Source organism: Marmota flaviventris, chromosome 4 (genome assembly GCF_047511675.1).
Source record: "Marmota flaviventris isolate mMarFla1 chromosome 4, mMarFla1.hap1, whole genome shotgun sequence".
Classification (NCBI taxonomy): domain Eukaryota; kingdom Metazoa; phylum Chordata; class Mammalia; order Rodentia; family Sciuridae; genus Marmota; species Marmota flaviventris.
Window position 1 is genome coordinate 28,117,381 of NC_092501.1, and position 23,608 is coordinate 28,140,988.

General features: G+C 36.1%; 1 protein-coding gene across 3 annotated transcripts in view; it reads right to left on the reverse strand.

Annotated features, from left to right (window-relative positions):
- Positions 1–23,608, reverse strand: part of Abcc2 (ATP binding cassette subfamily C member 2) — a 71,201-nt gene that overhangs the window by 36,553 nt on the left and 11,040 nt on the right. The window contains exons 2-9 of one of the 3 annotated variants that reach the window (XM_071611003.1): positions 13,618–13,912; positions 11,806–11,979; positions 5,631–5,756; positions 4,136–4,270; positions 3,817–3,924; positions 3,197–3,252; positions 1,436–1,670; positions 62–225 (exon numbers count right to left, since the gene is read on the reverse strand). In XM_071611003.1, the coding sequence (XP_071467104.1) occupies positions 62–225; positions 1,436–1,670; positions 3,197–3,252; positions 3,817–3,924; positions 4,136–4,270; positions 5,631–5,756; positions 11,806–11,979; positions 13,618–13,650 (1,031 nt within the window). In that variant the 5' untranslated portion in view covers positions 13,651–13,912. Of the gene's footprint in view, positions 1–61; positions 226–1,435; positions 1,671–3,196; positions 3,253–3,816; positions 3,925–4,135; positions 4,271–5,630; positions 5,757–11,805; positions 11,980–13,617; positions 14,683–23,608 lie in introns of those variants that run through there. The other 2 variants (XM_071611004.1, XM_071611005.1) reach the window with 2 other exon arrangements.

Here is a 23,608-nt window from a genome sequence, read left to right on the forward strand (position 1 = left end):
AGGCAAAAGGGAGGGTGGCAGAGGTAACCCTGAAAGTATAACCCAAGGCCTGGGGACTCACTTCAGCAGCTGAGGATTTAGAAATATGAAGATATCATGTATTAGCTTCAGGAAGAATGATTTCAGGAGCATGATCCAGAAAGTCTTGAAGAGAGTTATAATTAGCCAGGACTTGGGAAAGTCTTCTGTGGGCCCAGACTTCTTTTTTTTCTTTTTAGTTTCTTCCTGGATACAGAACCAAATATCAGAGTCCACAGAGTTGTGCAGTACAAGATCTTGTTCCTGCCCTGAACAGCTCCAGATTTCTAGCAGTGCCTGTGAGCCCTGTTCCCTTCTTTGTATAGCTCTTAACTTACTCTTCATCACCCAGCTGGCCCCCTCCTGTTCCTCTCTCCCATTTCTAATTGATATTGTAATCTATTTTGGTTTAGGAAAGCAGGCAACTGTAAAACAAAAAACAGAGGGCCTAAGGGGCAATCCTGCGAGGGAAGGACATGGATATGATAATATCATTTTCGAATTCTTAGGTGTTTTTTTTTCCCTTGCTTATGGTTTTTGGAAGATGTTATGGATTGAATTGTATCCCCCTCACCCCAACAAAAGATATGTTGAAATCCTAACCTTTAGCAACTTAGAACGTGCTCTTATTTGGAAATGGGATCTTTGCTGGTGTAATCAAGTTAACATGAGGTCATTAGGGTGAGCTGTAATCCAATATGACTGGTGTCCTCATAAGAAGAGAAGAGACAGACACAGGGAGAATGTGGCCATGTGATACCAGAGGTGGGGAATAGAATGATGCATCTACAGGCCATGGAATGCCCAGGATTTCTGGCAAAAACCAGAAGAAGGGAGAGGCAAGAAGGGCTCTCTGTTTTCAGAGGGAGAATGATTCTGCTGATATCTTGATGTCACACTTTTGGCCTCCTAATCTGTGAGATAATAAACTTGTCTCTCTGTGTGCAGGGCATCCAGCATGCTAAGCAGGTGCTCTACCCCTGAGCTACACCATCAACCTATACTGTTTAATGCCTTCACTTTGGGGTACTTTGTTATGGCAGCCCAACAAAACTAATACCCGGGGCAATAATGACTCATTTAACACCCTCTTTTTCCAGTGCTTTGGTCTCATGTCCCCAATTCTGGCTTCTTATTAGCTGCTAATGATAACTCCTATCAAGATACAAATATTGTAAGGCTAAGATATTATTTAGGGGAAAAAATTAGTGGACCTTTTTACACATACTCAAAAGGAGAGAGAATAGTACATTATACCTCCATGTATCTATCGTTACTGGTATTGTGAATACTACCAATAATATAAAATACACTTAAAAGTACAAAGTACTGAAAAACATAGGACAATAACCACCATGACACCGCTTCTTGCCTGAAACATACAGTACACTCACTCAGACACTTTTGGGAAAGTTACCAGGACAAGGACATCTTGGCTTTGACTCTGGTTCTTGTTCAAGTCATGCAATGTGGCTCCAGAGTTCCGCTGGGATTTCTTCTGCTGTCGTTTCTGGAAGGCCCGCCTGGCTTTCTGCAGCTCTTTTGCCATGAATATTTCAAATCTGCTCACTATTGTCTTGACTTTAAGTCCTTCATCAATATCCCAGACATCTTCAAGTGTCAAAGGTTGCTTGTAACCTTTCAGAACTATGCTGGAACAAGAGTGACCCAAAGGCTGAGACCCCATAGGCTGCATCACAGGTGCCCTCTCTGCTGCTTCTATTGAAACCTGCTTGCCAGATCTGGGATATAGGGGTAAAGAATGGGACTTCTCCACTGCTCCACTATCCCCATCTCTTGGATATTTGAAGTTGACACAGGAGTAGGGAGAACAGAAAAGAGAATGTGCAGGGATAATAGAATGTGTTCAAAGACAGCAAGACAAGAGAAAAAGAATTGGCCCTACTTTGTTAAGATCCCAAATCCATCACCTTCCTCTGCTTCTGACCCCTTCCTCCTCTAATACTGGCTGTGTCTCTGCACTCTGGCATCTCCTTCAGGGGATTCCATAATGCCCTTAGAAAGTAGAGTGGGCCTCATGGCTGCCTCTATACTATCTCTCTAGCTCAGGGCTCCCCAAACTGGGTTTTGAGAACATGGTAGAAAATAAATTACATCTTTCTTTGTAATAGCTTCTAACTGAAATCCAGCTTTTCCTTCTAATAAGAGTATAACATGGTGCTTTGTCACTAGGAGACATCAAAAATGTTTTCATGACTAATTTATATTCATCACTACTTTAACATTAAGGTCATTATTAGACCCACCACTAGATCTTGTTATTTAATGTATTGATTTAAAAGCACATGTAGGGGCTGGGGATGTGGCTCAAGCGGTAGCGCGCTCGCCTGGCATGCGTGCGGCCCGGGTTCGATCCTCAGCACCACATACAAACAAAGATGTTGTGTCTGCCAAATGCTAAAAAATAAATATTATCAAATGTACAAATAAATCCATGTTATCTTTAAAAAAAAATAAATAAAAAAAAATAAAAGCACATGTATTAAAATGTCACAAATTTGCTTTTAAAATATTTTGATAACTATACTTCGATGTAGTTTATTTCTTTTGTATTCCTGTGTCTTTTACCTTATGCATTTAAAACATTATCTGAGAAGGGATTCATGGGCTCCACCAGTCTGCCAAAAGGGTCCATGGAACCACAAAGGCCAGGGATACTTGTTCCAGATCCTCTGACAGCCAGGCCAGCTATTTCATCCCTTACCCTCCAAACCTGGGCCATGCTGCTTGCCTCCAAATTTCCCCTTTCCTGACCTGCTTTTTTCTCTTTTCCTGTGGAACTCCCAGGCTACCAAGAGCATTCCCTCCCACTCTCTCTTCAGCATGCTAATCTGCCTAATAAATGGGGCTGAATCAAACTGACCTGTAAATCTTACTTTTTTTTTGTTATTGTTGTTGCTGGGGATGGAACCTAGGGCCTCATGCAGGCCAGGCAAGTGCTCTAACACTGAGCTACATCCCCAGCCATATGACTTATAAATTTTAACACCCTATGACTCTAAGTAGAAAATAAATGGAGGCCACAGGAGGAGTTTTTGTTTATTTTTTTTTTGTTATGTTTTGTTTCGTTTTTGATTTTCTAAATTAAGCTTTCCTTCACTTTCAGAAAAGTGAAGGGGTAGAAACATAGAAAACCCATACTCCAGGCATTTCCTACCTGTCATACCAACTAAAGGTAATGCTACTCAGAAATGAAGCCGTGGATGATGGATTCTGAAAAATACAAAAAATTTAAAAGTAAATCAATTGGAAAAAGGAACTTATGGGACTCCATAATCAGAAGTTGATTTTTCTAGGTATGATATGCGAGAAACTAGATATAATGCTAAAGTCAGTTGGTCAATATGCTAATTTGGAGATCCTAAGATAACTACTAATGGAATGGTAATCAGATTTTCTGTCATAGATGTATAAATTAATTGCCTATGTTAAAGATTGATGGGTGAATATAAAAGTCAGTATTTCAATATGTTCATCCCTATTTCCTTAGGTATAAAATATTCTATATTATAAGTTGAGCATCCCTTATCCAAAATGCTTGGGATCAGGAATATTTCTGATTTTGAAGATTTTCAGGTTGTACAATAATGCACAGACTTTCTGAATTTTTCAGATTGGGAACATTTATTGATTTCAGATTTTCAGACTAGGGATGCTCAACCAGTATCTTATTCTGGGCTCATGGAATCTCTATGATACCTAGGTATCTTAAAGTGTTATTTGTTAAGATATCCTCCAATTAAAGAATATATGAAATGGGAATATTTAGAGTCTCACATTTGATGAGTCACTTTTTTCTGAAAATGCATAAAGGATCAGGATCAAGATCTGGAATCCATATGAGATGAAGAACAGGCAGGAATAGGCCAGATTGGAATTGCTGTCCTGTGGGGTTAAAAAGAAAAAAAAAGAAAAGAAAATGAGCCTTTTTTACACATTAAGACTAGCCCATAAAATATCAAAGCTATAGTTAAAGCCTATTATCATATCTCCATAATACAATTCTGTCTTGGAGTCAAACTTCTTGATGTCACTTACTCTGACTTAGAAGTCACCCAGCAGTACCTCTTCATGTCACCCTCTCTTTTCCCCTTACCTGCAAGAGTGCCCGAATCAGAGTCTGAAATTGGAAAGTGCCACAGAGTATTGAGAGAATCCAGAATAGGGACAGGAACCAAGAGTTCTTCTGTATACACCATTGCCTGCTGTCTTGGATCAGCAAAACCAGGAGCTAGAGAGATTCACATAACGTTGTGAAGAATAATGTCATTAACCAAGGGCAGGAAGGGAGAAGGATGTCAGAAAACATGGGGAAAAGGGGGATTGGTGAACCTAGTCTGGCCAGGCAGACAGCACACAAATGCCAAATTGTTTCCTCCCTAATACCAATTCCTTTCTAGAGCCTAATCTCTATTCACCACACTTGGGTGGGAAGTAAGCCAGAAAAGCAGAAGGTCACTATCTGCATTTTAGTGGAGGTTTAGTAACCTTTTAAAGAGAAAAAAAAAATGAATATCAGGTAGCAGTCAAGTCAAGCAGGCAAATTCTGATAAATAGGTACAAGTTGTCTGTGTCTTGATTTTCTGATATTGGATTGAACAAGTAGTTTTTTTTATTAGTTGCTCATGACAATACAATGATCTTGACATTTTTTAAAACCTAAATCCTTGCCTTGTATCATCATTTGACTTAGATATATTGGTACCATAGACCTGGTGCTATTTGTTAGTAAATCAGAATTTTTGAGGAAAAAAGTGCCAGGATTTGTAGTATTTGCCAATTTTCATGGTGTAAATACTCTCACTATGGTAGATTCCAAATTCCAACATAATATCACTAAATGCAGGTTTAAAAAGAGATACACACAATCAGCTCAGTTTGTGTGAGCTTCAGTACACTAGTGTCTAGACCCTTCTTTGCTTGTTCTGTAACAGTGATAGCCAATAAAAATGCTTGGAGAGGCCTGGAAGATCATATTTCTGAGTAAAGGCCAGGCAAGAGAAGCAGGAAGCTGTGCCAAGCACAGTCTAAAGGAGGCAAATGCTTCTCAGTCTCAGCGGACTGCTGCTCTGTGGGAATGCAGGTCCATGGTTAATCAGACATTTTGATTTTTCAAGAAAGCTTGCAAATACAAATAATGATGTGTCATCCTCCTCTTTTAAAATGAAAGCAACTAATTCAATTATTTTTAAACAGTGTACAGACCCCCTAAAGACTTACCTGCAGGACAGATATGTTTCTGATATCAAATTTACACAATAGCTCTAGACTTAGTGATTAGTCACCAATCAATTTAAAATAACATTTACAACATTTAAAAATTCTTTCACATCAAGAAACTTAGACATCATCTGTGACACTTAGATAGCAAGAAGGCATAAGGTTGAAGAAAGCTCTATAAATTAGTGTACAAAAGAAGAGGAAAAGTTAAAGTTTGTTTTACCCTATTACAACGAATCTGAGCTTCACTATAGAGCCTTGAAAAAGATAGATAAAATTGGTCTTAATTTCATCCCCAAAGAATATACTTCAGCTAGATGTTTATGGGTAGAGAGAAGATTAAACAGGGTGGAAGTGGCGATGGGTCTTACCCATGTGCACAGGTAGAGGATTGGATTGGTATATCTAACAGGAGGGATTGTAGCTTCTCCAGAGTCTTCTGTGAGTACAAGGGCCAACTCTATGGCTGCTAAAATAAAAAGAAACCCAACAAGCACCTGAGAAGGGAAAAAATCATTGTTAGGAGCAAGTTATTCTTCTTCTTTTTAGATTTCTTCTTCTTTTTTTTATTGGTGCAATACCTAATAACAGGATTCACTCTTACATATTCATACATGTATATTACATAATTCTGCAGATTTCATTCCTCAGTGCCTCTTCTTTCACACTCCTCCTCCCTTCACCAACCCCTTCCTCTATTCTACTGGTTTCCCTTCTATTTTTTATGAGACATCCCCCCTGCCTTTCCCCCAATTTTTCTCTCTAACTTCCACATATGAGAGAAAACATAAGAACCTTAATTTTCTGAGTCTGGCTTATTTTGCTTAACATAAGAGCATGTCATTCTTTGTAAGACTCTTAATACCGAAGGATTTCTAGTAATGGATAGAGAAAAAAAAATGGTATGTAGTGGTACATATTTATAGTGGTATAGATAACACAATATATATTTCTGAAGTGAATGAATTCATATAGTTTAAGTAATGAAATAAAGTTCAAAGCTTGCCATGATGAACGTTTCTGAGTAATTCTGAGGGTGATGACTTTAAAATATGTCCACAAATTTTTCATACTCCTCCCTTCACAATGTAGAGCTCAGTTCCCCTTCCCTTTAGAGTGGGCTGGACTCAGTGACTATTTCTAATGATAGCAAATGGTGGAAGTATGACTTTTAAGACTCAGACCATAAAAAGCAGTGGGCTTCTTCCTCCTTGTTCTCTCTCAGATCACTAATTTGGGGAAAGCTACCAGCTCAAAATGACTCATTTAGTACATTTATTTATCTCTCAACCCTTCTCATCTAATTAAAATGATAGTGAAATAGTACCCAGGAAATAAATTCATAATAGTAACGAGAATATAAATGGAGAAGGGTAAGCAGGGTACCCCCAACTTGGATAATGACAGAGGGACTCACTCTGAACATCTGTGTTAAATAACTTGGCCTTTTTTGTTAAAACACATACAGAACTAAATTCCTAGGAAGTTTAGAAAAATCCAGTACTAGCAAAGACAGCCAAAATGATTAAATAGAACAATCAATTCTGGGATAAAACAAACATGATAAGTGAACAGAAGAGAATTTAATATATTTTAAATTAATATTCTAAGAGAGATTTTATTTTTTTTCCTCCTACAATTTGAGAAGACACTGCATCCAGAAAGAGGTGTCTTTTTTTTTAAAGGTATATTCAGAAGTTAATATTTTTTGGCACTGGGGATTAAATCAAAGGGTGCTTTGCCACTGAGCTACATTGCCCGCCCTTTTTATTTTTAATTTTGTGATAGGATCTTGGTAAATTGTTTAGGGTCTCCCTAAATTGCTGAGGCTGACCTTGAACTTGTGATCCCATGTCAGCCTCTCAAGTCTCTAGGATTACAGGCATGTGCCACTGCACCAGTGTAGTTAACAATTCTTGTTTATTCATAATTGCTATAAAAAATGTTCTTTAGGATAACTGGAAGAAAATATTGAGGAAATCTGAAGGGGAAAAGGAAAAATAGTTGGGGGGTACAATTGAGAAGGAAGATCAATTCAGAGAACTCAACATCTAGCTAAAAGAAGTTCTAGAGAAACAGAATTTCAAAAGGAGAAGAAATGAAAGGAGTAAAATATGAACATTTCTCAGAGATAAGACATGAGCCAGGCAAGGTGGCTCTGCCCTCATTTCCCCCATAATTCAGGAGGCTATGACAGGAGTATTGTGATTCAAGACCAGACTGGGCAATATCCCCCAGGAAAAAAGAAAAAGAAAAGAAGGGAAAGAAAAGACAGGTCTTCAGGTTTCAGGTTTACTGAATGGAAAAAACAAACAAACAAACAAACATACATGAAGACAGATGCTCATGAAATTTTAAGACATGAAGAATAAAGTGCATAAAAGCTTCTAGCAAGGATAACAGGAATGAGAATTCTAACTCAGTAACAGAGGATGTTGGGGAACATTGTAGCAATATGCTCTTAGTGAAAACAAAAAAAAATAATACTAGCACCTAGAAAGTAAGGACTTAGCGACTTAATTTACTGTCACTCTTTCTGAAAATTTTATTTGAAAATATTCTATAAAAGGGATCCAAGAAATTTTTTTTTAAAAAAATATGTATTTTTTAGTTTTAGGTGGACACAATATCATCATTTTACATTTATGTGGTGCTGAGGATCGAACCCAGTGCCTCGTGCATGCTAGGCGAACACTCTACCACTGAGCCATGATCCCAGCCTGGGATCCAAGAAATTTGAGGACACTAATTCTCTTATGTTAGACAAAGAGGCACTGAGATGTAGAATTTAAAACTAATAACAGTATTTTTATGTATAAAGATAACAAACAGAAGAACTGAAAAAAAATCAAAATAAAAAGGTTGAAAAGAAAAAAAAAAAGAGGAAAGGGAAGCCAAATTTCTCGTCCTTACCTTTCAGAGACGGCAGAAATAGATCTTTTTTTTTTTTTTTTAACTTGGGAGATCAAAAATATAGGAATAAACACATAATTTGCAGATATAGAGGTAATCACTAAAAATAACTAAAATGGCCTCTAGAGAATGAGACTGGGAAGTCAGGGATGGGGGTAAGGAAGAGACTTTTGCTAGTGTTGTTTTGTTTGTTTGTTAAAGAGAATGAAAGGAAACATACCTTCACACCTTAGTAGGAGTATAGCAGAGTGATACAATTATCAATGGATTTAATTTTCTTCCTATTTCCAAATTTTCTATAACAACCACCCATTATTTTCATTATCAGAAACATATGCACAATTGTATTGATTAGGAACAAGAAATATTATGGTTGTTTAATGATTTACCAAGTTCTTTCTACTCTTTGCCCTTGATCTTTGATTTATTAGAGGAGCTTCAACTAAAGAGTTTACTAAACTCAACTTTTTGTTTTTTTCCTTTCAGCACTGTGGACTGAACCCAAGGCCTCACCCACACTAGGCAAGTGCTCTACCACTGAGCTACATGCCCAACCCTTTTTATTTTTGAGACAGGGACAAACTAAGTTGCCCATGCTAGCCTCAAAATTTTGATCCTCCTGACTCAGGCTCCCAAGTACATGGGATTACAGGTGTGTGCTACCATGCATGATATCTAAACTCAATTTTCTAAGGAGATACAATTCTATTGGTATCTAAAAAGAAGGGAGTATTGTTTACCATATTTGATATCTCTCCATCTCTGCAAGGTAGTCCTTCTCCCAGTGTTTTATGAATGAAAAATCACTCTGGTTGAATCTTCTACTCATTACAGAGAGTATCTACTTTCACCACTTCCCTAGCAGACAATGTGTAACTTCAGCTTCAATATTTTCAGGGACTATATCCCTCAGCTGCCCATTCTATTATCAATTATTTTTATTAGAAAAAGTTTTGGGAGCCGGGCGCAGTGTTACATGCTTATAATCCCAGCAGTTTGGGAAGCTGAGGCAGGAGGATGGAAAGTTCAAAATCAGCCTCTGCAAAAGCAAAGGCACTAAGCAACTCAGTGAGACCCTGTCTCTAAATAAAATACAAAATAGGGCTGAGAATGTGGCTCAGTGGTAAGTGCCCCTGAATTCAATCCTCAGTATTCTCCCCACCTCCCAAAAAAGAGCTGGGAATGTGGTTAAGCATCTCTGGGTTCAATCCCTAGTACCAAAAAAGAAAAGACAAGGAAAAGCTTTAGGATATTTAGTCAAAATCTACTTCCCTAGAACAAACCCCTCTCATTTATCTTGGTCCTGCTTTCTGAAACTTTTCAGAACAAGTTAGACAATCTTCTATGTAATGCTTCTGCAAATACTTGAAGATGATTCTCAGATCTCACTGGCTCAACATCAAGTCCATTTTTTGCTGCACATCTTGCTCTTGACCTCAGAACTTCCACAGCTGCCATTATTCATTTTTACATTCAATTACCTATTGTGTTCTGGGTCCCATACTTAGGATGTACCTTTAAGCAAACCAACTGGGAGAGTCACTTACAGGTAGGTCAAGCAAGATGACTAATTCTAGTTGAGATAAACAACACACTAATGACCAAACAACTGCAATATCAATTCAGGAGAGTCAGAGAGAAAAAAAAAAAAAAAGGCAGGTAGGAGAGGAAGCTGAGAAGAACAAAAAAAAAGGTGGGGGGAACCCAAGTTGAAGACTGAGCCTAGGAGAAAGTTCTCATAGAAGAATTTACTTTATGAGGAACTACACTTCAAATTATTTCAGAGGCAAAATCAATCATTTGAACATTTTAAGAATAAACTAATGTATGCTTGTCACACTCAGAGTAGAGGATGAAAATTAAAACATTAATTATAAATGGATTTCCTGAGACTGTGAGTTAGGGTGGGTTATTATAACTAGAAAAAAAAAGGTTAAGACATTGCTTTTTATTTTCTCTGTAGAAATTGTGCTTAAACAATGGGGTATATAAAATGGAATAATTTTCAGCCATAAAAGAAATAAAGTATTGATACATGCTACAGTAAAAAGGGTGAACTTTGATGACATCTGTTGAGTGAAAGAAGTCAATTATAATAGACCATTCATATGAAATATGTAGAATGAGGAAATCTTTAGAGATACAAAGTAGATTAGTGGTTGTTTAAGGCTAAGTGGGAGGAGGAGATAAGGGCTAATGGATTTCTTTTTGAAGGACTAAAAATGTTCTAAAATTGACTGTGGTGATACTTGTGTATATCTGTGACCATACTTAAAAAATTGAATTATTTAAATGTGAGAATTGTATGGTATGTATTCTTTAAAAATGAACTAATAAATTTTATTAAGGTGAGGTACTGGTTTGCTCATTACCCAGCCTCTTCTTGAAAGCTCCAGAAAAATGATAGAAAACCACTCAATTGATTGACTGTAATCGCAAGTTCTATTTCCAAGGGTGCTGAGGCATGTTTTTCAATGTTCAGAATGTTAAACTCTAAAGTTTAACACAGTCCTGACTCAGCTCCTGCTCCCAGGTGCATTTAATATCAACTTTCAACAAGTTTTGAATTCAACCTGAATGTTCAATATATTCTGGGTTCTGTACTTGGGCCAACAAGGAGACAGTGATGCTACACCAAGCTCTCATAGACAGAGACTGACAAAACCCACTACCAGCCCACCCTGGTTTTAATGTGAATCCTACCTTCCTTTCAAGTTTCTGGTTACTGAAGGTCTACGTATGTTCATAGAACAACAGAATCAAATTTGCCCTGTCTAAAAAACTGTTTAAAGATTAATACAGGTAGAAAAAAAAACTAACAAAAGGAAGCAGATGGTAGATTTTATGAAGTAACTTCACAACTTTAGTTGAAGGCCTTAGCTCTGTAAGATCCCTTCCTGACTTAGTCCTGGACTCTCTAGCATAGCTCCTGTCCTTTGCATTATTTCCCTACTCAGGCTTGTTACCAGGCACACTAAGCCTTCCTCTTTCCACTGTGAATGATCATCCTGATTCATGGAATACTCTGGGAAAATGGAAAATCTATTTCAAATCCAAGTTTTGTGAATGAGTGATGGTTGGATTGCCTGTATGGTACAGAAGTCATAGCCGGTGGTTCATTCTCACCTCATGGTAGGTGAAACTGAATTATAGTCTCCTGATTTATTAGAACAGCTTAAAGACAGATGATCTAGTGTTCACTTCTCAAGTACCAAAAGGAGAATAACAATTTGACTGTCCCACTACTTGTCATTTGTTTTTAGGGAGCCTAATACCCACAAGAATGAAGAATCACTAATTTTATGCAAAAATCAAAGCTACTTTGACTAAGAAATATGACAAGAGGCCAGTGAGACATAGGTTACACCCAGAGGATGACTGTACCTGAGACAGAAGCACCTGGAAAATCTTTTTTTTTTTTTAAAGAGGTGGGGGCGGGGAGAGAGAATTATTATTATTATTATTTTTTTAGATTTCGGCGGACACAACATCTTTGTTTTTTTTTTTGTTGTTGTTGTTGTTTTTGTATGTGGTGCTGAGGATCGAACCTGAGCCGCACGCATGCCAGGGAAGAGGACCCTTAGAAGATGTCTCTATTCTGTTTTTAGAGTTGAAAATAGTGGGTTACTGTACCTGCTTAGCAAGGTAGAATTTGGTTATAGGAGATCTCTTGGTCCTAGATTTATATACATGGAGAAGTTGCCATGGGGCCAGGAGCCAAAGGAAACCCAAAGGAATCCACACCAGAACAGTTTGTTCAAAACATAGCGGCAGGTCTGCCTCCGGACTTTCCAGGAATGAGGAATTCTGGGGAGGACCAAAAGGGAAGGTTATTGGATACATGCACTTTTGAAGACAAGCCCTTCCCCGCAAACACTTGCTTCCAAACAATTTTATTTCAACCCCATATTCATATTCAGCTTTACCCTTTAACTATCTTGTATTTTCCTGTTTATCCCGATTGATACAAATTCACCATTTAATGACATTTACTGAGTTTTCTAGTCAACCCAAACTCTAAAAACCTATTTTCTTTTGAATTTCTATAATAGCTATTCTGAGTAAAACTCAACACAACATTTGACAAATTATAGGAAGAAGAGGGACTATTCCTTAATCCAAAGGGGAGAATAGATCCCTGGGTATAAAAGTGTTTTCTTATTTAGTTTCTAGCCCTAGTTGAACTCACTGACAAATGGTCAAACATGCAGACATCAGATAGGCAGAATGCTTAGTCATACTGACATTTGATTTACAATAGCTCAGAAGGCTTATATCAAAACCAAGCATTCCTGGCCAATTTCAGCACAGGAAGGACAATGGCACTATTGGACAGAAACTCACTTTGCCAGCAACTTTTGTACTAGTCTCTGCATTCTGTAATAAAGTGTCTTGTGGAGGTACAACATCAGGTCTTATATCTGAGTCTCTTCCTGTAAATATTTTTTTAAATTTTTTTCGTATGACTATTGGTAGTGCCTTGATAAGATGATTTGGCAGATAATTCTTATTCTTAGAATTTTCAAGAGATGGCCTGTCAAGATAGTGGGGCCTATTAAGCCCCACCTTCCAATGGTATCCTGTCCTGGCCTTGAGGGCTTTGGGGCCCAGCTTATTCCTACCATATGAAGAGCTGCTCATGTGCTTTACTATCTCATTCCTGCTCCTATGATCTCTATGCAATGTTGTCATCCACCTTCAGAATTCTGAAGATTCCTCTAAGATATTTAAACTATGTCAATCACCCTAATTGACTCCAGGATTTTCAGATGACAAAATCACTAGGTCCAAGGTCCTTTCTCATTTTCTGTTATACTAAGCCATTTGGTACTGTTGATTATTCTCTGTTTGGAAACTCTCTGCTTTCTGTGGTTCCATGATGGAAACTATGCTTGTTCATTCTCTAAATACCTGACCTCTCCATCAGTGCTGTTTCTTTCTTCCCATCTCTAAAAACAAGATTGTCCAATTCTAATGGTTCATAAGTTATCACAGTTCTCATATTGCCCAAATTTGCATCCCTGGTCTCAGTTTCTAGTCCATACTACTAGTTGCCATTTCATCTAGAACATATTATCATTTCATCACTAACATATCTCAACAAGACTCAATTGAGGACCCTCTACCCCACAAAGTAAACAACAATTCCCATTCCTAATGCTGAAGAAATTGGAATTTTTTTCTCTATTTCTCCGCAGTTAACTTGTCCAAAAAACAAAAAACGAGTCTGGGACACAATAAGCATTTGTTAAAAAGAATAAATCATATTACCTTTCCTAAATGATATATCTTCTAGAGATATTATGAATATCAGGCTTTTAAAAAATCTGAGTTTTAGATCAACTGCACTTATGACTTTTCTGGTTCTTTTTGGTGGCCACTCTCACATAATGTATCACTTGTTCTAAGTTTAAGAAAGTAAACAGGATAAATGTGATTTCTCACCCAAAAAGTAGAGTTGCAGAAGTTTTCCACCATGATCCCTGGAGTACTTCTGGAGTGAAAACTTCTCACTGACTACTCTTGTTTCTTGTTTTCCTCAGAGAAGGCAGATGAGAAGCGGCAATGTGTTATTTCCCATTCTGATGTCCCGATCTTCCAAATAAAGGCAGGTATCCTGACCTTTCATCCCAACAACTTAATAGTTAACCCTGCCTGGATGCATGCTTACCTCATTCCAGTAGATAGACATGTGACAGATAGACTCACCAGTTCTCAAAGTTGCCAGAGCCTCTGTATCCTGGCCATATACAAAAGAAACCATGGAAATATTCCAGCAGAGCCAGCCAGCACATCAAGAGTACAATATATTTTCATTCTCCTGAGGACACACATGGCCTACAAGGGGCAGCATCAATAGAGGGACATACATCCCTAAAAGTGCAGCTTTACTTCTGTTTGAAGTTTTCAGAGTTTATAGACATGTGAAATATGTACTCCTCTGTATTTTTTATGAAGAACACAGAACCTAAAACATGATTAAAAATAGAATAAACTATTTTTTAAATCGGTTTATAAAATAGCACACCCAGTGTGAAAAAATATGTAATCATGTGTTTATGCAACAAAAATTTCACCTTCACTGGTTGGATTGCAGGTGATTTTTTATTTTCTGTTTTACTTGTCTGTGTTTTCTGGGTTTTATTTTTCATAATTACCGGATATTATTTGTGTAGTAATATTTAGGCAATTTTGTGGTAAAAAATATATAACATAAAATATTAACCATTTCTAAGTATATAGTTCAGCAGTGTTAAATGTATTATACTGTAATTTATCCAATCCCCAAAAGTTTTCACGATGCAAAACTGAAACTCCCTGCCCATTAAACAACTCCCTTTCCTTTCTTCTCTCCAGTAAAACACATGTTATTCTAATACAGGGCATTGTAAATTAACAGCAGCCAGACATGCCTACCAACATATCAAAGTATCAATACCATAATTTGGAGGATCATGCAAAACCATTTTGGTTATAAACACAAATGCAAACATAGTCCTGAATCTGTGTAGTAGAATTTATTTATAAGGTCTTATTTATTTATCTTGCCACTGAATTAACTTTATTATTCTCTTCTAACTGAAGATTCAAGGTATACAACTGAGCATTGTTATATTTTTATGAGGCATAAATAAAAATACAAAAAAATGTTCACTACAAAAAAATCTACTGTTAGTAGGATGTAAAAAATATTCTCTTTGCTATACAAGTACAAGGCACTTAGTGACACATGGAGAGAAAAACCTGCAGCAGTAAATTCATTTTTTTTCCTTTTTCTAGAACATAGATGAATTAGAAACACTGTAATATAGAGAATTTGATGCTTTGGGTATATACGTGACTGCATGACCAATGTAATTCTGCAACCTGTACACTCAGAAAAATGAGAAATTATATCCCATCTGATTCAAATGTATGATATGTCAATATCATTGTACTGTCATGTGTAACTAATTAAAACAAATTTAAAAAAAAAGAAAAAATATAGAGCAATTTATGCTGTCCTGATGTAAGACAATCTACTATAAGGTCTCATTTAAATTATCAAAAATATGCTAGTTTTGGTAATATTATCATCAGAACAACCCTCTTTCCCAACCCCCGAAATCCTATAAAGAACTCAAGGGTATTAGAGAACAGGAAGAAACCTTTAACTCAAGAACTTATTCAAGCACAGTGCTTTTTTTCATGGTTCTTCTATATTAAACACAGGCTGGGGGTGTGGCTCAATGGTAGGATACTTGCTTGGTACATGTGAAGCCCTGGATTCCACCCCTAGCATGGAAAAATAAACATTAAATACAATAACTTCTGTTTGGAAAATACTAGAGTCTAGATAGGCAAAGTGTGACTAATTATTAAGAAGTGGTCTAGAAGGACAGACTTCAAATCATTTTTAAGAATACTAGGAAATAGAGGAATAATGATTTGCCAACCCCAACAAACCTCGATTACAAAAAAGATTACCTTAATGTGTGGTGCTCATATTCAAAACCATGTTAGAAGAATGGAATGGGAACATCTAGAGGCAAGACTTATTAATTCTCGGTGTTTTATCTCATGTTGAGATGAGAATAATACCAAACCCAATATAGGAAATCCAACTTTGGGTTCCTGTTGAGTGAATATGTCTGTAAATTCATTACTTTGTTCTGTGGACTGCTATAGATTGCATCTACACAGATTAATCAGCAAGGGAGTAATGTAGACTTTAATGTGTACATTCATGTTTTAATGTATGCTTTACTGCCACGTCTAAGGTTAACCAGCACCTGTTTTGATCACCTTAAATTCATCAATGATAAAAATTTTTGCCACTAGTACCAGTGTATATTTTCTGAATTATTAACATCTGAATGGTGACATTTTGAAGTTTTTTTTTTTTGGGGGGGGAGTACCAAGGTTGAATCTAGGGGTTCTTAATGCTGAGCCACATTCCCAGCCCCTTTTATCTTTTATTTTGAGATAGGGTCTCACTGAGTTGCCTCGGGCCTGGATAAATTGCTAAAGCTAGTCTTGAACTTTTAATCCTCCTGCCTCACCCTCCCAAATTGCTGGAATTACAGCATGTGCCACCACAGTCAACTGAATAGTGACAATTTATTGGAACTTTCATTGTTATTTTCATATGAGACCATTTTCTTGTGAGATATCTGATGATACATTCCATAAGATAATTTTCAGTTTTAAACTTTCTTCAATGAGCATATATAATCCTATGGCATAGTTCTTCTAAGGAGATAATCTTAAGCTCGACCTTCACATTTTTCTATGCCTGTAAAAGTGTTTAAGTGATTTAGGCCTTAGGATGAGGTAGTGGTCAAATATAGCCATATATATGACTATAGGGGGTCAGATGTAGTCATGACATCTATATAGTTCCAAATAGAAAGGAAGTCATTACCAGACATTGTAAATATGATGTGATAACAAAATATCAAGGATCAAGGAGAAGAGTGACTCTTAAGTATACAGTGTGGCATGAGTCACTGCAAACTGTCTTTGGCCTAATCATGTATACTGTCACTTATATTGCTGTAAGAACCAAACATTATGAGCCAAGTGATATAATGAAAAAGGAGTACATACTACCACCAATGAAGTATCCTAGTTAAAAGACAGAAACTAAATCTGGTCAAACTCTAGATCTAACTCCCACAGGAATGTCCTAAATGACCCCATGGGATTCTATGATGTAAATGATTCCACTTTCCCCCCCACTTTCTATTTTTTTGTGGTGCTAGAAATTATACCAAGGGCCTTGTGCACACTAAGCAAACATTCTACAACTGAGCTACATCCCCAGACCCCCCCCCCCATTTCTTAATAAATCAACTAAAGGAAGAAAACGAATGGAACAGGGGCCGGGGTTGTGGCTCAGTGATAGAGCATTTGCCTAGCATACATGAGGCACTGGGTTCAATCCGCGGCACCACATAAAAATAAACATAATAAATGTATCATGTCCATCTACAACTAAAAAAAATTTTTAAAAAGAAAAGAAAATGAATGGAACAAATAGGTTAAAAGAGGATCAAGGGACTTATAAGCAATATGTGAACTGTATGGACCCCGGAACTGATTTTACCAACTATCTAAAGCAAAGGAAACTAATAAAATTGAGGACAACCTACAAAATGGGAGAAAATATTTGTAAACTATATATCAGATAAGGGGTTAATGTCTAAAATATATAAGGAATTTATACATCTTATACAGCTTAAAATTTATACAGGAATTTCAACAGCAAAAAACAATCCAATTACAAATGTACAAAGGACTTGAGAGACACTTCTCCAAAAAAACACATAAATATGGCCAATAGGTATACAAAAGAATGCTCAAAGTCACAAGTTATTAAGAAAATGCAAATCAAAATCACAACGAAATATCACCTATTAGGATTGTTACTATTAAAAATGCAAAAGATAGTATTGAGGATGTAGCTCGGTGGTAGAGCTTGTGGAAGCATGCAGGAGGCCCTGGGCTCAATCTCCAGCACCACACACACACACACACACACACACACACACACACACACACAAAATCAATAGTCTAAACACAGTTGACAGAGGAATACTACTCAGCTCTAAAAAGAAATGAGCTATCAAACCATGAAAAAATATGTAGGAAACTTATATGTATATTGCTAAATTAAACAAGTCAATCTGAAAAGACTACCTTCTATAGAATTTTTAGGGAAGTAAAATTATGTTTTCTGATACTATTATGGTGGATACATCTCATAATAAATTTGTCCAAACCCACGGATTATAATAAACCAAGAATGAACTTAAATGTAAACTATGCTTTAGGTGACAATATTATGTCAATGTCAATTGAAACAAGTGGAGCACCTTGGTGAGGGATGTTGAAACTGATAAAGGGCAGGCTGTGCATGTGTTGGGGCAGGGGGTTTACTGGAAATTCCTGTACCTTCAGCTCAATTTTGCTGAGAATGCAAGTTGCTCTAAGAGTTAAAATTTGTTTTTAAAAAATAAATAAATAAACAAATAAATAAATAATGGAAATCTTAAAAAAAAAAAATCCAGTGGCAGAACAGGATGTGTGGCTCCTTCTTGATAAAAAATTTATTTATTTACATTTATAGATTAAAAACTATAAATGTTTATACAAATGAACTGATAATAGTGGTTATCTTTGGGGTGCAAGACACTTTCAATTTATACATTATGTACTGGAAAGCAAGGAATGAATATCAATCAAACTCCTAAGGCCAAAAATAGGTTCTAAAAGAACTTACAAAAGTTGCTGCAGAACCTTTATCTGCAGTCCTTTTGAATTACTGAGAATAGTAGAAGTATTGAAAGACTTTAATTGGGCAAATGCCTTAATATTTGAATCATAAATTTTTAAAATATTTTTAATATTTGTAATAGGATAGGAAGATGCTGAAAAATCACAGATAAGAAAGATTACCTACTAGAAAGATCTGGAAAGATTTATTGATACAAAATGGTTTTTGATTTTTAAAAGATGATCACTAAGATGAGTACAGGAGCAGCAGCAGCGGCATCTAGTTTACCCACCACCATCTTCACTGAGCTGTGCACACAGGCAGATTTTTGTTTATGGACCAAAGGGCTCGGAATATGCCACCCCAAAAGATGCTACTTTGGCATAAGGAGAATTTTGATCTAAAGGCAACTAAGAATCAACAGAACAGAAACAAGCACTCTACCCTCCTCCTATTTGCCTAAAAGCCAGGCACAGATTACCCTTTGTGAAGTTGCTCCCCACCACCACTACCAGAAAAGGCAGAATGAGAGAGGGCTCCAGATTCAGCCCAGAACTAGCACTAAGAGGAATTTGCATAACAAAGCTTATTTTAAAGTAAACTTGCTCTTCTATTAGTTCCCCCCCCCACACACACACACATATTTACCCTCCTACAATTTACTGTACTTAGAAGCTAAAAGTGCTTTTCCTTTGTCTTGTCACTTTTGCACAAATGTATCACCCTTTGTTAAAATGGTAAATAAGCCTCTGGGTCTAACTGGCTCATTGGGGTTTTCCTTTCACTTCTATGAGGACTCCATATGCATATCAAATAAACCTTATTCTCTTATTAAAAAAAAAAAAAAAAGATAATCACTAAGAACCAGAATGAATACCTTAAGAACAAAGCACAGAATCAAATTAAATTTCCTTTCCTTATATGATCATTAAATTGGCAGTTGGCATCATGTATCTTGAGTTCATCTGACAAGATAAATCATTATTCCTACACAGTTCAAAAAACTTGAACTGGATGAGAGCATATTTACAAGGATCTTTAGCTGGTCTAACAACTATACATTCAAAGAAATTAACAGAATAACATTTCCTGAGGGATGTCTACTGGCATTCTTAGAGAGTCTGAAGTAGCTCCATTACCTGCAACATTTTGATCAATGACTTAGAGGCACTAAGAGAATTTGTATTTGATGGATGTCTATTATATGTGAACATCTTTATAGGTTTATTAAGTAACAAATACATTGCACTCAAAAGATTTCTATCTAATTTAATTCTTCCAACAATTTTATGTGGTAGGTATTTTTATTCTGGTTTACCAGTTGAGCAACTGAGGTTCAGAAAAGTAAGGAAAATAGTCCTACATCCCATAATTTACAAAGAATAATGGCCTATATCCATATGGCAGAAACACCAACAGATACCCTCCTGCTCATTGGTGAGGTAGAAGACATAGATCATCTGGGGAGAAGATTCAACCAGAAGATATGTAAGATTTTATGATCTAATAAAAACAAAATATACAAAAATAGTAAAATAGTGTGGCAATTCCTTTTACCTAAGGACACGCCATAGGATTTCTTTAATTCGCAAGCTCTCCTAGTACCATGAAGTTCTGATCTTAATGCAATATTTAAAACACAATTTTTTAGGAACACTCCTATTCTATCAGATAAGTTTTTCTGTGAATTCTCCCCTTTTAAGTGTTGCCATTCATATATATATATATAGTACTGGGGATTGAACCCAGGAGTGCTTTAGCACTGACCTACATCCTCAGCCTTTTTATTTATTTATTTATTTTTATTTTAAAACAAGGTCTCGGGCTGGGGATGTGGCTCAAGCGGTAGCGCGCTTGCCTGGCATGCGTGCGGCCCAGGTTCGACCCTCAGCACCATATACAAACAAAGATGTTGTTTCCGCCAAAAACTAAAAAATAAATATTAAAAATCCTCTCTCTCTCTCTTTAAAAAAATAAAATAAAATAAAACAAGGTCTCACTAAGTTGCTCGGGGCCTCACTAAATTGCTAAGGCTGGCCTCGAAATTGCAATCTTCCTTCCTCAGCCTCCTGAGTCACTAGGATTACAGACGTATGCTGCTATGCCCAGTTACCATCCCTATTTAAAGGCTTTACTATGAAAGACTGTGAGACATACAAAAAAAGAGTCAGGAAACTGGTCTTACGTAAAATGATTTCTCATATCTCCTAAAGTCTAAACTATTCCTAATGATTCAATATGTGTATACTGTAAATACACCACATAAGGATGCTTCAGTCAAGGATGGTATTCAAAATGATGGTGGTCCCCTAAGATTCTTATGTCTACTGACATAGCTGTCTTGGTTTATGTAAGTATACCCTGTGATGTTTGCATAATAACATTTACTAGAGACTTATTTCTCAGACACATCCCTGTTTGTTAAGTGGTACAATTAACGACTGTAATTGATTACACAGAGAGAATTCAACAGAAGAAAATGCTTAATTAGAATGACTCCAGAGAAAAATATGCTGCATCATCTCTACTTAGTAAGCCAATTTTGATTAATAAGTTATTAATTAAATCACTTTTAAAATGTTACAGAATTTTACATTTAAGAGAGATAACCAAAGGGTTATATACTTCTGGTTAATGATTAGAGAGAGATTTACGAAAGGTTTTCTTTCTTGAGCAATATCTTAAGATTCCCAGATTTATGTGGTAACAATAAAAAGATTGTTTCTTTCTTCACATTTTTAAGTTAGGACTGAAATTTCATCTTATAGAAAAATGTAAAATGGTAACTATGAAATAATAAAATAATTACTCCCAAAATCCTCCATCAAAGATACTCTAAGCATTTTTGAACTTCTGAAACAAAACAAAAAAATCTTTTTAGAATATCCAGAGACCAAAAAGGATGTGTAAATAATTAAATTAACACTATTTTCATATTTTCTCTTATCACAAAACTATTCCCTTTCAATGTTAAAACTTGAATTCTTCTGAAGAAATAAATTGCAAAGAACATATATGAGTAATGAATGAACTCATTGAATTAGACATAAAGCCTGCCCCCAAAAGTTAATTACTGCAAGTTTATGTCTTTTTTTAAAAAAGAGCACATACTTTAAAAAATAACATAAGTGCTGGGGATGTAGTTCAGTGGTAGAGCATACTTGCCTAGCATGCCTGAGGCCCTGGGTTCAATTCCCAATATTCCAGAAGTAAATAATGAAAATTATTAATGGTACAGAATAATATTCCTAATATATTCAAAGCCTTTAACTTTTGACAAACTAGTGACATACTATTCATTTTGGTTTTTTTGAACAGCAGAATATCAACATAGAAAATAATAATTTATTTCTTTATTTTGCATCATCCCATAAAATATATTCTTATATTATTTATATTAATATAGAATATAATATAAATATTAATATAATATAAATATTATATATTATATTATAAAAATATAATGTAAATATTAATATAGAATATATTCTATATTATTTAAAAATTCTACAAGAAAAAACAATTTTTTTTTTTTTTTAGATGTGATCTGGCCCAGGTGCCCTGGAACTCCCAGGGCTCAAGAAATTCTCCTTCCTTGTGAGTTGTTGGGACTACAGACATGTGCCATTATGCCCAGCAAGAAATTATTTATAATGATTGCTTTCAGGAGAACTAGAGAACTAAAGAAAATAAGCTTTCATATAAGAATCAAATAGTGTAGAATATTAGTCCCCCAAAAGCATCACAAAAATAACCTGTTGGTCAAAACAGTTTGTTGCTATGACAGTCTATTTACCTTGTGGTATGAAAAAGCAAGGCGAAGGCAGGAGGATCGCGAATTCAAAGCCAACCTCAGCAATTCAGCGAGCCTCAAGGTAACTTAGTGAAACCCTGTCTCAAAATAAAAAATAAAAAGGGCTGGGGATGTGGTTAGCACAGTGCCTCTGGGTTCAATCGATGATACAAAAAAAAATCTTTAATTTCAAACTTTTTTTTTTTTTTTTACTATGGAGGTTGTGTCCAAAGGCCATCATATGAATTTGGGCTAGATAAGTAAAATGTGCTATTTTCATAATCATGACTTTTGTCTTCAGAGATAATTGTGTCATTTATTTAAATGATACAAATGATTGTATCATTTATCATTATTCCCCCTTGGCCTACAAAAGAAGGGAAGGGCCCTCACTTCAGTTTCTTGTGAGTGGACCCTCCAGAACGACTTGAAAGATAGTCAAGCAGGATGACTTATTTATACATGCCCTATCTTCACAGAAACAATAATTGACTTCTGAATGATCTCAGGGTATAAAGTACATTCTCTAGAAAGCTGACTGCACTCTGTGTGTCAAGCAGGAGATTTAGAGGCCTTTGAACTCAGTCAAACCAACAGACTTACTAGTTAAGATTGTTTTCCTAAACATTAGATATCTATGTTATCAGTGGACTGTCATACTATACAGAGCTTTGGAATTTCTTAAAACTAATAAGGTAGGTTGTTATAGCAACTGCTAGAACAGACACTGACTCATCCTCCAGGTATACCAGGATCCCAGTAGAGGGTATACCCAAATCAAAGTGGCTTGAATGAAAATATTTGTTGATTTATATAACTGAAACTCAGAGATAGAGCAATTCTCAGAACTAATTTATTCCAGTAGCTCTGCTCCACTTTCCTGATTCTTTTGAATTTGGGTGGGCGAGATGGCTAAAATAGTTTCAAAACCATATCTACACTATAAATACAGTAAAAGAGGGGAAGCATCATTTTCAGAAGGTTTTCCAGAAGTAAAAGCCATCAGCAAACCTGTCTTGACATCTCAACGGCACAAGTCACTGAGTCAATTCCTCCTCAGGAGGAGGAAGTTACCCTTAATTAGGTCCATCCCTGAAGCTGTCACTGAGGACAGACTAAAGCACGTAAGCTATATAGAAGAAGAATGATTTCTACAAAAAAAAAAAAAAAAAAAAAAAAATCAGGATTGGGAAAAGAAGAAGGGAGAGTGAAGTTTGAGTAAGAAATCAACTATATGTCCTTTAGGAATAAACCCTTAATTCTGTTCTAGTCCAGACTCAGGGTAATATAGGAAATAATCACTACTATCTACTATCATGTTATAAAGGGATTTGAAGAGGCTTACAAAAGTACATAACAAGATAAAATATGAGTGAAGAAAAAAG